At 40.0% G+C, this 14,022-nt stretch overlaps 1 protein-coding gene across 4 annotated transcripts in view; it reads left to right on the top strand.

The window, feature by feature from the left end:
• Positions 1-14,022, top strand: part of GATAD2A (GATA zinc finger domain containing 2A) — a 93,195-nt gene that overhangs the window by 65,481 nt on the left and 13,692 nt on the right. For all 4 annotated transcript variants that reach the window (XM_070944060.1, XM_070944052.1, XM_070944067.1 and 1 more), the window contains 5 exons: positions 5,246-5,375; positions 6,302-6,433; positions 7,404-7,496; positions 10,202-10,333; positions 12,912-13,079. In XM_070944060.1, coding sequence (XP_070800161.1) covers positions 5,246-5,375; positions 6,302-6,433; positions 7,404-7,496; positions 10,202-10,333; positions 12,912-13,079 — 655 coding nt within the window. The remainder of the gene's footprint in view (positions 1-5,245; positions 5,376-6,301; positions 6,434-7,403; positions 7,497-10,201; positions 10,334-12,911; positions 13,080-14,022) is intronic.

Below are 14,022 nucleotides of genomic sequence, written 5' to 3'. Positions count from 1 at the left end.
CCCTTCCTTCCATTTTCTTACCGTACCTGTCTTAATCATCCCCCCCCCCGCCTCACCATTCCACAAAATGAAAGCGATGTGTCACAAAACCAGTTCCAACCGGTTTGTTACCATAGCTTTTCCACTACGTGGGAAGGAATGGTTAAAAGGGTCACGTGAGTGGCAAAGCATGTCCCAATCAGTCACATGGTGTGTTGGATGCTTGTTAGAATAGAGGAAACAAGCTTTTTGTGATGATAGTGGATCAAGAGGTGGCTCAGGTGACCCACCCACCCCATCCCCACCCACCCCCACCCCGGCCATGTTGTGTTCCTGATGAAAAACTTCTTGCAAATACAGGAAACTTTCTACTTTTTAAATTTATATTAAAAGGTTTTACATCTATAATGAGGAGTACATTCAAAGCAAAAGGTACAGTATATGTGAAAGTGAAATAAGAAAGGGAGAAGAGAGAGAAATAGAAGAAAATGAAAAGAAACCATAGAATAGAAAACAGAGTCCCTCTTTGAGAGAGATGGGAGTAGAGAAAAGCGGAAAAAATAAAATAAACAAAAACATGAAAAGAAATATAAGATGGTTTCCGATTTTTCTTTTAGCCGTTATACAAACAATTCAATTCAAACCTCTCTCTCTTAATCACATCATTGTTTCCTTCTTTCTATAATCAATTGATTCTAATCCTCAAAACCGTACAGAATCATTTTCTTTTTTTATGCAAAAAGCCCATAAAGGGTTTCTGGTCCTCAATCAGGAAACTTAATTCTGTCACATCTGGACTATGAAGAGGACCAGCAACTTCTCTGTTGAAAGCAGAGACCAGGTTTCCGACTTGAAATCCCCCTTACAAACCTCTCCCGAACGTGATTATTTCAGGATCTGTTCAATCTCTCTTAAATGTCAGGCAAAAGGCAAATCCTCTGGTTGGCAAATGAAAAGTCTTGTTGTCTAGGGAAATGACATCTGCAAGTTTTATGAGAGGATTGATATCAAGCACAAGTACAATTAGTCCTCAACTTACGACCACAATTGAGCCTAAAATTTATGTTGCTAATTGAAACATTGGTTAAGTGAGTTTTGCTTCATTTTAGAACCTTTCTTGCCTTTCTTCTTGTTAAGTGAATCACTGCAGTTGTTAAAGGTAGCAACACGGTTTGTTAAGTGAATCCAGCTTCCCCATTGGCTTTGCTTGACAGAAGGTCGTAAAAGGTGATCCCATGACTCTGGGACACTGCAACTGTCATGAGTGAAAATTGGTCATAATTTATTTATTATTTAAATTATTTTATTATTCATATTTCTATGCCGCCCACTCTCCGAGGACTCTGGGCGGCTTACACCAAAGACAGTATACTAAATAGCATATTGCCCCCAACAATCTGGGTCCTCATTTTACCCACCTCAGAAGGATGGAAGGCTGAGTCAACCTTGAGCCGGTGAGATTTGATCCGCTGATCTGCTGAACTAGCAGTCAGCTGAAGTAGCTGCAGTAAGTAAAAGTAAAAAAATTTACTTTTTCCAGTGCCGTTGTAACTTTGGACAATCACTAACAAACTGTTGTAAGTCAAGGACTACCTGTAACCAGGAACAGGAGTTGAGTTCAAAGTTTATTACATTCTCCCTATAGACAATCTATAATTTGGTCAAGCCAAATTAGTGCTAGATAAGGGTCAACGGAATTCCTGGGATGGGGGGGCTGAATTTGGATCTCCTGTGGGAGCGCAATGACTCCATACTGATAACCTGCTTGGCCCCACTCTCAACCCAGTTCATCTCCCTACAATTGATGCAACACATACTGACAAAAAAGTTTTCTTGGGAGTTGCCCTTTTTTCAAAGGAATTGGCTTTTATTGCATCAGTTACTTCTAAGAAATCTTACAATGTTGCACTGCCGCTTTGAAATTAATCCTGGTTATTGAAGCCTTTGAACTGTGGTGCTGGAGAAGACTCCTGCAAGTCCTTTGGACTGCAAGGTGATCAAACCGGTTGGTCCTAGAGGAGATCAACCCTGACTGCTCTTTAGAAGGCCAGATCCTGAAGATGAAACTCAAATACTGTGGCCACCTAATGAGAAGGAAGGACTCACTCAGTGCTGGGATTCAGCCGGTTTGCACCACTTTGGGAGAACCGGTTGTTAACTTTCTGAGCAGTTTGGCAAACTGGTTGTTGGAAGAAATCATTAGGGCAGAGAACCGTTTGTTAAATTACTTGAATCCCATCACTGGACTCACTGGAGAAGAGCCTAATGCTGGGAACGATTGAGGGCAAAAGAAGGGGATGACAGAGAACGAGGTGGCTGGATGGAGTAATTGAAGCAGTCGGCATGAGCTTAAATGGACTCCAGAGGATGGTAGAGGACAGGAAGGCCTGGAGGAACGTTGTCCATGGGGTCATGATGGGTCGGACACGACTTCACAACTAACAACAATTCCTTTCCAAACTTCTCACTCATAACAACCTAGTCCCCTTCATCCTCCCCACCCCCCTTACAATAAAATTGAATGTTCAGAGGAAGCTTCAGTATTCTCAATGTCTACAGAGATTCTCAGTCATCCAGTCATGGTTGTCCCAAAGGTGCTTTTTCAAAAGGTAACTAGACTTTCTTTGTTTTTTCCTTGAAGATGTTTCGCTTCTCATCCAAGAAGCTTCTTCAGTTCTTAAGAAGGCTGAAGGAAGCTTCTTGTATGAGAAGCGAAACATCTTCAAGGGAAAAAAAACAAAAGTCCAGTTGCTTTTTGAAAAGCATCTTTGGGAGTTTAATATTCTCAAGACCTTTTCCTTCAGATAAGGTGATAATTTGAAAATGAAATCGAAATAAAATTATCTAGAATTTCAAAAAAGTAGAGCAATTAGAATTTTTCGCAGGAAAGTTAGGAGAAAAGAGACATATGACCAGTTACATATCAAATCAAACCTTTAGTACGATCAAACAACAGTATAACCAGTTACGTTATAACACGGGGAGGAAGGAAAATATAGCATTCTCAGAGCATTTAGGGTTGGTTTTCTCCACAAATACGGTCTCTCAAAATCTAATTTTGCAGAATTCTATACTTAAGAGGTTCCTTGGATCTTCATAATTTAAAAGAAATGAAATGTTTAAATGTTGCCTTGGGCTGAAGCCAGGGTAGATAAAAATCAATGATTTTTTTTAAAAAATCAAAAAAATCATATTTTTTTTATTTAAATCAGATTTTTTTTTATTTAAATCGGATTTTTTTCATTTTTATTGAATTTATTTTAATAAAAAACTTTTGGGGTAAGAATCTATCGTGAGATAGTTTTCTATTTAAGATACATAAATAATTTAGTTTATTCAGCATGAAATGGAGCTTAGTTATGTAGCATGAGGCTGTATGTTCTGCAACACTGGGACTATCGGTGAGTTAACAGTGGGTCAAAGGAGTAGCAGAGATGACAGTTGCTCTTTAAAAATTATGATTTAAATCGAGTTGATTTAAATCAAGCCTTTTTACTAGTGATTTAAATCCACCCTGGCTGAAGCTCATTCATTGTTTGAAAACATACGAATAGTATGTAGTTCAGATGTAACATGTGCAAGATAGAAATGTCCTCTTGTAATATTAATTTGAATCCTGTGCGCCGTGCCTTTTCCAAATTCAATTGTTCGTGAGTCTGATGTAAGAACTAGGGGAAAGACTCCCCCTCCCCTTTTGATTCTGGATTTTAACTTTTAAGGCTCAAGAGTGAAATATTGCTTTATGAGGGTGCCCTCTAGGGGAATTTGTATGTACTGCCATTTTCACCTGAGATGCTTTAGATCAGCTGTTAACAATCCTCTTCTTGGGATGGAAGTTTCACTTCCACAAAAACTTCTTGGTATATTTCCTTGTTAAGCACCTGGTGATGCCCCCTCAGACCATTCCACTGCAGAAGTGTGGGGGAGGGAAGGTCAGTTGAATCCAGCTGGGGATAAGTACTACTATATTGACTTGTTCAAACTCAGAAAGAAGCCTTTAATTAAGTAACTTTCTGCAGTTGCCTTCAGGAACTTTTTAGATGGTAGTTTGAAGGCATGTAGGTTATCTTAGTGGCAATTGGCTATCTTGCAGCTCTGAGAAAATCTGTATGTTTCTTACTCTTGCAGAAAATCAAGTGAAGGTGAACCAGTTTCTTCTTCCTATGAAGAAGAAGAAAGATTTTTCTTTGCTAGTTTTCAAAATGTGAAATATTGACAAAACATGAAAAAAAAACCCACTTTAACAATACAATGAAATGTAATCGTTCTTAAGCTTAAAGAACAGATAATGAAAAGCAAAAAATGATAAAGAACAAAGAAAAGAAAAATCTACCTTATCTATTAAACCTCAATAATCACCGATTTAATAATAAATATTATTATAAAATCAATAGAAAATATTATTGTAAAATTTCACAAACTCTGTGCCAAAGCAGTATATATTGCTTCATTATTTGAATGGCAGAAAAATACTACTTTTTCCAGAATGGATAGCTCTCACATTTCCAAACGACATTCCATTCTTTAACATCTGGAATATTTCCTTTCCAATTTCTCAGTATAATTCTTTTAGTCACCCCGCCATGCTTGATCAACCCTAATTCTTGATAAACAGGTTCCAAAGCTTTATACATCATTTGATATCACATCAACATTTTTAACACTTAAGAGATTTCTCATAAATCTACTTCTTTGCTCGTTCTCTAAACATACCTCAAAAAAGATACCAGAGGATCACATGACCATACCATATGCCATTTCAAATTCTCTGCGTTCAAAAGGCAGTTTATTTGACTGCTTCATAAATTGCAAATGCACTTTATATAATTCATTTATTCTGGTTTTCTCTTAGCCTTGGAAAGTCAAGGAATCATCATAAGAGGCCCTGGTTCTCTTATGGCAGAGGTCTTCAAACTTGGCAGCTTTAAGACTTGTGGACTTCAACTCCCAGAATTCTCCAGCCAGCTATGTTATGCTGGCTGGAGAATTCTGGGAGTTGAAGTCCACAAGTCTTAAAGCTGCCAAGTTTGGGGACCCCTGTCTTATGGAATCCCTAGTTTGCTTTCTGAATCTCTCTCTCACCCTCTTGCAGCCACATTAAGTAGAATCTGGAAGGCGGAAGTGTCATTTTGTTTTCCCCCTAAACAGACCTAAATACACATTGTGGAGTGGGGAGAGGATGGGGAGGAGGGGTGTCTTAGGATATATTCATCCTTTTCCTTAAAAATATCCCTGTTCATGTACCTTCTTTTTTTTTTTTTTTTAGTGAGGTAAAGCGAGAGAGGAGAGTCCCTTCTCCTGATGTAATAGTACTATCGGACAACGAGCCGTCAAGCCCAAGAATGAATGGATTAACCAAAATAGCATTAAAAGAGACCAGCGCAGAAGTGCTAATGGTAAGTCTGACCCAACAGTCATAAAACAGAGCAAACTGACTGTTCCTGTTCCCGTCCCATCCCTTGATAAATTCAGATCTTCTGGCCTGGTAAATCACAGGTTCGTCTTGGGGGACTCCTCCCATCTGCATCCTGTCATTTCTTCAGCACAAGCAGTACATAATATTGACTTTTCTCTCTCCATTGGCAAAAACTAATTGTGTCCTCTGCTTTGATGCTAGGAGGGTTTTCTCCACTGTGATTCCTCTGCTGGCTTCCTATCTCCCTGGCTCTGCTCTCCCTCTTCATCCAACCTCCTGCTTCATTCTATTCCTTCAATTGAAGTGCATGAATTTCTCATCCATTTCAGGTGTACCAGCTGCTCAAAATTCTCCCACTACTCCCATACCATGACTCTGCTTTTTCTGTTCTTTATGCCTGGGCCACTTACATGAACCATCCGCCTGTCCCTTTTTGGCCCTCATGCCTGGAATTTCTCCTGCAGCACTAAAGTCGTCCTTCCCCTGCCTTATTCCCTCTTGGGATGATGTCAATCCTGTCACTGCTGACTTTGACAGTTGTCCTTTAACATATCCGTAGGACACTGGGTTAGAGGAGGCTGGCCAAAGTCACATTGGTTCGTGTACTCTTCTCTTTCTCTCTCCCCCTCCCTTCCTCCCTCCCTCCCTCCCTCCCTCTCTCTCTCTCTCTCTCCATCTCTCTCCATCTCTCTCCATCACTCTCTTCATCTCTTTCTCTCTCTCCCTCTCCTCCCCCTCCTGGTCTGTCCCTCTCCGTCCTCCCCCCTCCTCTCTCTCTCATCTTCAAATCACTCTTTTAAAGTCAGCCCTTCTGTCATCCTCTCTAATTTGACTCTCCCCCTCCCTCCCTCCCTCCCTCCCTCCCTCCACGAAATTCAAACTTTTTCTTCCAATTCTTCCTTGTAGAAAAGCAGCCCAGAGGAACGGGAGCGAATGATTAAACAGCTGAAGGAAGAACTGCGGTTAGAAGAAGCCAAACTTGTCTTACTGAAAAAATTACGACAAAGTCAGATACAAAAGGAAACAACAGCCCAAAAGGTGAGCAGATTCTGCCTTATTTTTTTCTTTCTTCTTCTCTATTTGGAGTTTATATATGGTCTTTCTCACCTGTCTACCACTCAGGCATTGATTACCTCGGGGACCATTCAAACTTCCTCTCCCTTCCTATTTAAGCACAACTTTTAAGATTTATTTATAAAACTCCTGGTCACTGGAATTTGAGCTATAAAAGGGCCTGGTGGCTCAGCAGACTGATAGCATTGTGATTAACACCAGCTGTCTGCAATTACTGTAAGTTCGAATCTTACCAGGCTCAAGATTGACTCAGCCTTCCATCCTTTCTAAGGTAGGTGAAATGAGGACCCAGTTTGTGGGGGCAATAAGCTGACTTTGTATAAATATACAAAAGTATGAAGGCTATTGCTTAATGCCTTGTAAGCCGCCCTGAGTCTCCGGAGAAGGGCGGCATATAAATCAAATTTAAAAAAAAATAAAAAAATGATGCTCTAAGGCTGGGCAGAGAGAAAGGAGAAGTAAAGATGTAAAGAGAAAAGATATGCTAATTATTATAATAAAGGCTACTAGCATTTTTTTTTTTAACTGTCCATCCCTGACTGCTGGATATGGAGATCTGCAAGAAGCCATTCAGTAATAGGGTGACATTCCGAGAGTGGCACAGTGTGTTCCTTGTTTTTTTTTTAAGGATGTAAATCAATGTAAGCTGGCTGGGGAATTCTGGGAGTTGAAGTCCACAGGTCTTAAAGTTAGAGGAACACCCCTCATGTAAATGAAAGCAGCACTCTTCCAGGAAGCAAATTGCCATCTTTCCTTCTTTCACTTCTCCCCTCTGCTTTTTGAAAACTGGGCTAAAGTTGTGCAACCAAAAAATACAGGCATTTTGGCACCACATTTTGGCAGTGAAAACTCACTGCCCATAAACGGAGAACCAAAAGGGAGCATTCAGAATAGTCTGCTTCTATTCTAATATCTCTGTTTGTCTGTTTCATAGCCTGCTGGTTCCTCAGGAAATGCTGTAGCAACACCTCCCCCATTAGTGCGGGGAACACAGAACATTGCATCCGGCAAGTCAGCCCTTCTACAGGTGAGGGCGTAAGAAAGGTCTTTGTTAATTAATTCAGTCTTATAGGCTGCTTCAGTACAGGTAATCCTCAATTTACACCGGTGATGGATCTCCTGATTATGGTCATAAGTTTTGACAGTTGTAAAGCAAGTCACCCGTGTGGCTGATCTGATTTTATGACCTTTTTTTTTTTTTTTGCATCAGTCATAAAGCAAACACTGTTAAGCAGACTCATGGTTTGCTATGGGGCATTTTTGCTGAAAATGGAAATAAACACCGATTTTCAGCAAAAATGTCATAAATCATGGTCATGTAGCCTCAGGATGCTACAAACAGCCATAAATGCAGACTGGTTGTCAAACACCCAAAATGGAGTCATGTGACTGTGGGAACCAGGTGATAGGTATCTTTTGAAGGCTCCATTGGGACTTTAATGAACCACTAAGCAACTGGTTGCAAGTCAAGGACCACCAGTAATGTCTGTGCTCCTACATTAGTTCTGAGTAGATAAAGAAACTGGAAACGAAGCTGTACATGTATTAATCTTAATACTGCCTTCAGATCAGGGTTGACTCCTGATGACTGCGAGAATAAGTCCCTGCAGTTTTGCTGCGACGATTTCAGAAGTGGTTTGCCATTGCCTCTTTTAGAACTTAGAATAACTTTATTGTCACTTTTAATGTACACCAATCGGCATACATTAAAATGAAATTTCGTTGCATACAACTCTCTCTCTTTTTTTAAAATAAATTTTTATTAAACATATTTCAACCTTTACACCACATTTCTACTCTTTACAGCGTTCCAATATCGGTATCACTCATAATTACATAGTTTCCAATTTTATAGATTGCTCTTCTATATATTATATAATTATATAAATTTAATTATATTACCCTGTTTTCCCAAAAATAAGACATCCCCTGATAATAAGCCCAATCAGACATTTGAGTGCATGGCAATAAGGCCAAGCATTTATTTCAGGGTTCAAAAAAATATAAGACAGGGTCTTGTTTTCAGGGAAACACAGTATAATTATTTATTTATTTATGTATATACATGCCTTTTACCTTTAAATTGTAGCAATATTTACAAATATATACAACTCTCAAAGAGTCACCACCTCCAATATACACTACATAAAAATGACTAGATAGATTAGATAGATAGATAAATAGACAAATAAATACAAAATTATGCATATTCCCACATATAATATATGAGATAGAGAAACAACACAATCTAGTTTGGATATATACATGTACATGGCAAGAAAAACGAATCTTGTGAGTTTACCAGACTTTTGCCTTCAATATTTAATTCAATATTCAATTCAATATTGAAGGATATTGCCTTGAAATCAGGGTTGACTGCTGGGATAAGTCCCTGCAGTTTTGTTGGGAAGACTTCAGAAGTGGTTTGCCATTGCCTCTTTTCCTTGGGCCGACAGTGACTGGTCCAAGATCACCCAGCTGCCTGAGGTAAAATTAAAACTCACGATCTCCAGGTTTTTTTGCCTGGTATCTTAACCACTACACTAAACTGGCTCTCAAAGCTGTATTAAAAAGTTGGTTTATGAGCACAAGGAAAGTATGGAGAGAATGCCCTTGATGGATCTTTTTTTTTTCAAGTTTTTTTTTTTACAAACATATCAATGCATGAACAGTGTGGCACCTGGGTATCATGCATTCTAATACAAATAGAACTAGTAAAATTAATCATAATTATTACATTTAATCAACTTATATATTTCTAATAATAATAAACATTTATATTAATTAATTATAATAATATATATTTATATTATTAACATTTATATTATTACAATTTATCATTATTCAATTATTCCATATTTTCTCTTATTGCTTTTATTTTATTATATAAAAGTGTATACACTAATATTCCCCCCTCTCTTATTTCTATCTCTTATTCTAACTGTTAATCATATCATCATCATCATCATTGGCATCCTTCAGTCTCAAGAGACTATGGTATCGTGCTCTGGAAAGAGGTCCTAAAACAGCATCTAGTGTGACTAAAAAGGCCAATTCGAGAGTGGCAATCCCTTCCACACTGAGGGCAGATACATTTTGTCCCCTCCCCAGCCCCCAGATTTCGCTGGTTCCAGGACTGCCTCTTTGCCTCAGCCTGCCAAACAAGTGTCTCTTCGAATTGGAGAAGGCCATGCTGCGTCTTTAGCCTCCAAGCTGAACGATCGGAGGTCAAGGTTTCCCAGTTGTTAATGTCCATTCTCAGGGCCTTTAGGTCCCTCTTGCACATATCCTTATATCGCAGCTGTGGTCTCCCTCTGAGGCACTTTCCCTGCACTAATTCTCCATAAGGGAGATCTTTCATACAGGAGATCTAATCATATCACCATTTATTTAAAAACCGTTTTCTTTCTATCCTAACTTCTAGTCATGTCACCTACCTAAAAAAAGAAAAGAGAGAGAAAAAGAAAAGCAAACCAGAACAACAACAAAGAGAAATCATCTATCCATTGTCTCTTGCCTGCTTCAATACTTTAATTGCTATGCTTTTTTTGACTTGCCTCCCATATTCCTCTCTTGGATCTTTATCTCTGTCTGTATCTATTTCTTGGTTGTTCAATCTAGATATTTCTTTGACCCTTGATGGATCTTTGACCGTCTGCAGTTACAAAGCAAAACGATTTTTTTCTCTCTACTCCCTGTCCTCCTCAACCCACCCCCTCCCTTCCAAAACAGAACGCTTCTTCACGTATTCCTGGGACTGTTATTCCTCCTCCTTTGATCCGGGGTGGGCAGCAGACATCTTCAAAGCTGGGCTCTCAACAGAACACGCAAATAGTCATGCCACCTCTAGTCCGAGGAGCACAGGTAAGCTATTGTTGTACCTTTTATTCTTTCTTTTTTTCCTTCCCGCACACATCACCTTTCCTCTCCCAAGATCCTGATTATCTCTGCTTCGCTGGGAAAGATCCCTTTCTGACTGAAACCCCAGAGAGTTGCTGCTGGCTGGGTTATACTGGGCATGGGAGGCTGAGTCGGGTCAAATAACTGGTTGTGTTTAGTGTTGGAATCCTAAATCCTTGGCAAATTAAAAAATGCATGGACTTCAACTCCCAGAATTCTCCAGCTAGTCTTGCTGGCTAGGTAATTTTGGGTGTTGAAGTCCATGCATCTTAAGCTTACCAAGGTTGAAAAACAGGAATATTGCATAGAAGACAGAGTTTGGGTGACCCTTCAGTGGATTGGCATACCTCCAGAAGCAGTGGGTGCTCCATCATTAGAGTTTTTTAAGAAGAGACTGGACAGCCATTTGTCTGAAATGAGGTAGGGTCTCCTGCTTGAGCAGGGGGTTGGACTAGAAGACCTCCAAGGTCCCTTCCAATTCTGTTATCCTTGATAGTTCCCCCGCACAGGTAGTCTTTGTTTAGTTATTGCCTTGTTTAGTGACCGTTCACAGTTGCGACGGTGATGAAGAAGTAACTCTGGGGCCAATTCTTGCATATATCGCCTTCACAGTCCTGTAAACCAAGGGAAAGCCAAAGAAAGATCATAAGCACAGTCACAGTTTCACTTAACAACTGTTTTGTGTAACAACTGAATTGCCAGTCGCAAATTGTCGCTAAACAAGGATTACTTGTGTAAAGCAAATGCATTGCTGGCCCATGCCCACTTCTCAGAAAATGCCATGTAAGCAAAATGTAGTTCATGTAATGAATTCATGCCATGTAATTTAGTTAAAAACGCTTCATATGAATTGATTCATTTATATACGCCGTGCTTTTCTTCTGGGAGACAAATCTATGATGGTCTCGGCTTCATTTGGCGCTCCATAACGATGACCGTATGAGGGAGCCTCAAGTAATTTTGTGGCCAAGGGGACACTAGAACTTGGATCTGTTTTTTATTATTTATTAATTTGAGTTATCCCCTGTCCTTTCTCTTCTGGCCAAACTTAAGGCAGCTGACATGCATGCATACATACATGATGTTATTGCTTTTGGAATATTCCCTCAAGCACAGAGAAATAAGGCAGAAGAAATTAAATGACTTAAAAATTAGCAAGATGAAGCAATTAAAGTTGTAAGAGAAGAAAAAGAAAACTAGTTAAAAGTATTTTGCACATTCACGGTACCGCTCCGTGTCATTCTGTTCTGGCAAACCATTCCTCCTGCTGCTGTATCATTCAGGCGCCATCCATCACTTCTTCCTTTGCCTTTTGTTCACTAATAAACTTCTCACCTCTCTCGTTTTTTCAAGAGCTCATCAACTCCATCAAACTGCAACTTTCTCAGTCCTTCTCTCTCTCTCAACACATTTACCTCTTCCATATATTTGTTCTATACTTATGAGTATCATATATTGTCATGATTATGCCGACCGGTCACTTGTTTTTGTACTCCCTCCATGTTTCCTCAAAATCCTTTCATTCTTGACCCTTTCTCTCCTACATAACACTTCTTAAGTACCCTGTTTCCATTGCTTTTCATTAGATACATTTAATAAATCACGACTGTGTCTCTTGACATACTCAATCTCTACTCTGTATAATAAAGGAGGCAAAATTGGTTGTATGTGTATCCATTTTTGCATCTTTTAACCAAGAGAATACCATATACTACTCACCAGCTTTCTACTAGTACATCTTAAAATTCATCTTTTCTAGTTTTCTGTCATTTATCTACTCTACACTTTACCATCCCTGTCAAACACAACTGCCTTGGATTTCGACACATTAATTACCAGATCCACAACACTCTGTCTAATATGTACTGCAAATAATTTGTGTTTTCAGTCAACCCCATGGTATTGCCTGCCTGCAAATGTACATACATTCATATTCCCAACAACACATACGTAACATTACACATCCTTGCCTTGCCCCATGCCACCTTTGTCGAGCCATTTGTTGAGTTGGTCTCACGCCTGCTTTTCTTCCATTATCCACTGCTCTTAAATTCCCGCAGCCTTTCTGCCATTCAGGCCTATTCATTACAGGCAGTCCTCAGCTAACAAACATTCATTTAGCGACCATGTGGAGTGCTGAAAAAAAGGGGTGCAAATCGAAGCGTCTTTATGAAGCTTATTTTGTCAGGCTTATATTAAATTATTTGATTATCTGAGCAAAACAAAATAAAGCACTTCCTGTTAGAATCTGAGGCGTCCTGTAAATCTTCCAACCGTTCTGAAAATAAAGCCACACACTGTTGGCTTTGGGCTTATTCCTTTTTCTTGATTAAAAAAATAAATAATAAACTAATAGTTTTTCCTTCTTACTTTCCTTCTTCCCCCCTTTTCGCATTGCTCCCACGGCATCTTGTTGTTACCATCCCACCCTTCCTCTTCCCCCTTGCTTGGCCTTCCTTCTCCCCCTCCCTTTTTCCCGCCCTCCACCCATCTTGTCCTTCCACGTATCCATCCGTATCAGTCCATCTCTGTGTCTCCCCAGCAAATCCACAACATCCGCCCGCACTCCAGCTCGGGGCCTCCTCCGCTGCTCCTAGCTCCACGGGCTTCCGTTCCCAGCGTGCAGATCCAGGGCCAGCGGATCATACAGCAGGGTCTCATCCGCGTTGCCAATGTCCCGAATGCGAGCCTTTTGGTCAACATCCCGCAGGTAAGCAGGCAGCAATGTTGCCCTTAAGCCTTTCTTCCTCCCGACGTCATTCAGGAAGGTCCAATCAGAAGCACGCATGCCTTCCTTGCCTCTATACAGGTAGTCCCATTCGTTTAATGACCATTCAAAGTTGCAGCGGTTCTGCCAGTTCTCAATTTATGTCCATTGAAGAATCCCGACACTCACGTGATCAAACTTCAAGTGCTTGGCAACTGGCATGTATTCACGATGGTTGTAGCATCCCAAAGTCCTGGGATTGTCACCTGCAACCTTCCTAGGCAGCTTCTGACAAGCAAAGTCAACGGGGAAAGCCAGATTCACTTAAAAACCATGGCAAAAAGGTCATAAAGCAAGGCATGGTGACTCACTTAACAATTGTCTGGCTTAGCAGTGGAAATGTTGGGCTCAGTTGTGGTCGTATGTCAAGGACTACTGGTGGAGGATGCTTGTAGGATCTTTTCGTAACTCAGTGGTATAGTTTTATCTCCTTCTTATTCTCTATAGCTACAGAGTGGGTTGATAGAACTGATTCTGTTGTGAATAGGAGGGATATTCCCTCCCCTAAAACCAGTGGTGAAATCTGAACCGGTTTACTACCAGTTCGCTGGCTGTGCATACGCACCACGCACCAAATGTGAGGTGCCTGCGCGCATGTGCATGCCAAGAGGAGGCATGGGGTAAGTAGAACAGCGCAGGGGGGAGTGTGATGGCGCACGATCTTCGGAGCCTTTTTTTAACCTTTTAAAAGCATTTTTTACTTACTTACTTTACTTTACTTTTATTTGATTTATATACCGCCCTACTCCCGAAGGACTCAGGGCGGTGAACAGTCAACAATAAAATACATAAATACAAAATTTAAAAAGCAGAAATAAAATCGAATTAAATAGTTTGGCCCAGACAGATTAAAAAACCCCAATCAATTTAAAACAAATTAAACTTT

This window comes from Pituophis catenifer, unplaced genomic scaffold, assembly GCF_029215685.1.
Source record: "Pituophis catenifer annectens isolate HBS135680 unplaced genomic scaffold, rPitCat1.0.hap2 SCAF_1, whole genome shotgun sequence".
NCBI lineage: Eukaryota > Metazoa > Chordata > Lepidosauria > Squamata > Colubridae > Pituophis > Pituophis catenifer.
Note: the sequence above shows the minus strand (reverse complement) of the source record. Positions and strands in the feature narration are given on the sequence as shown.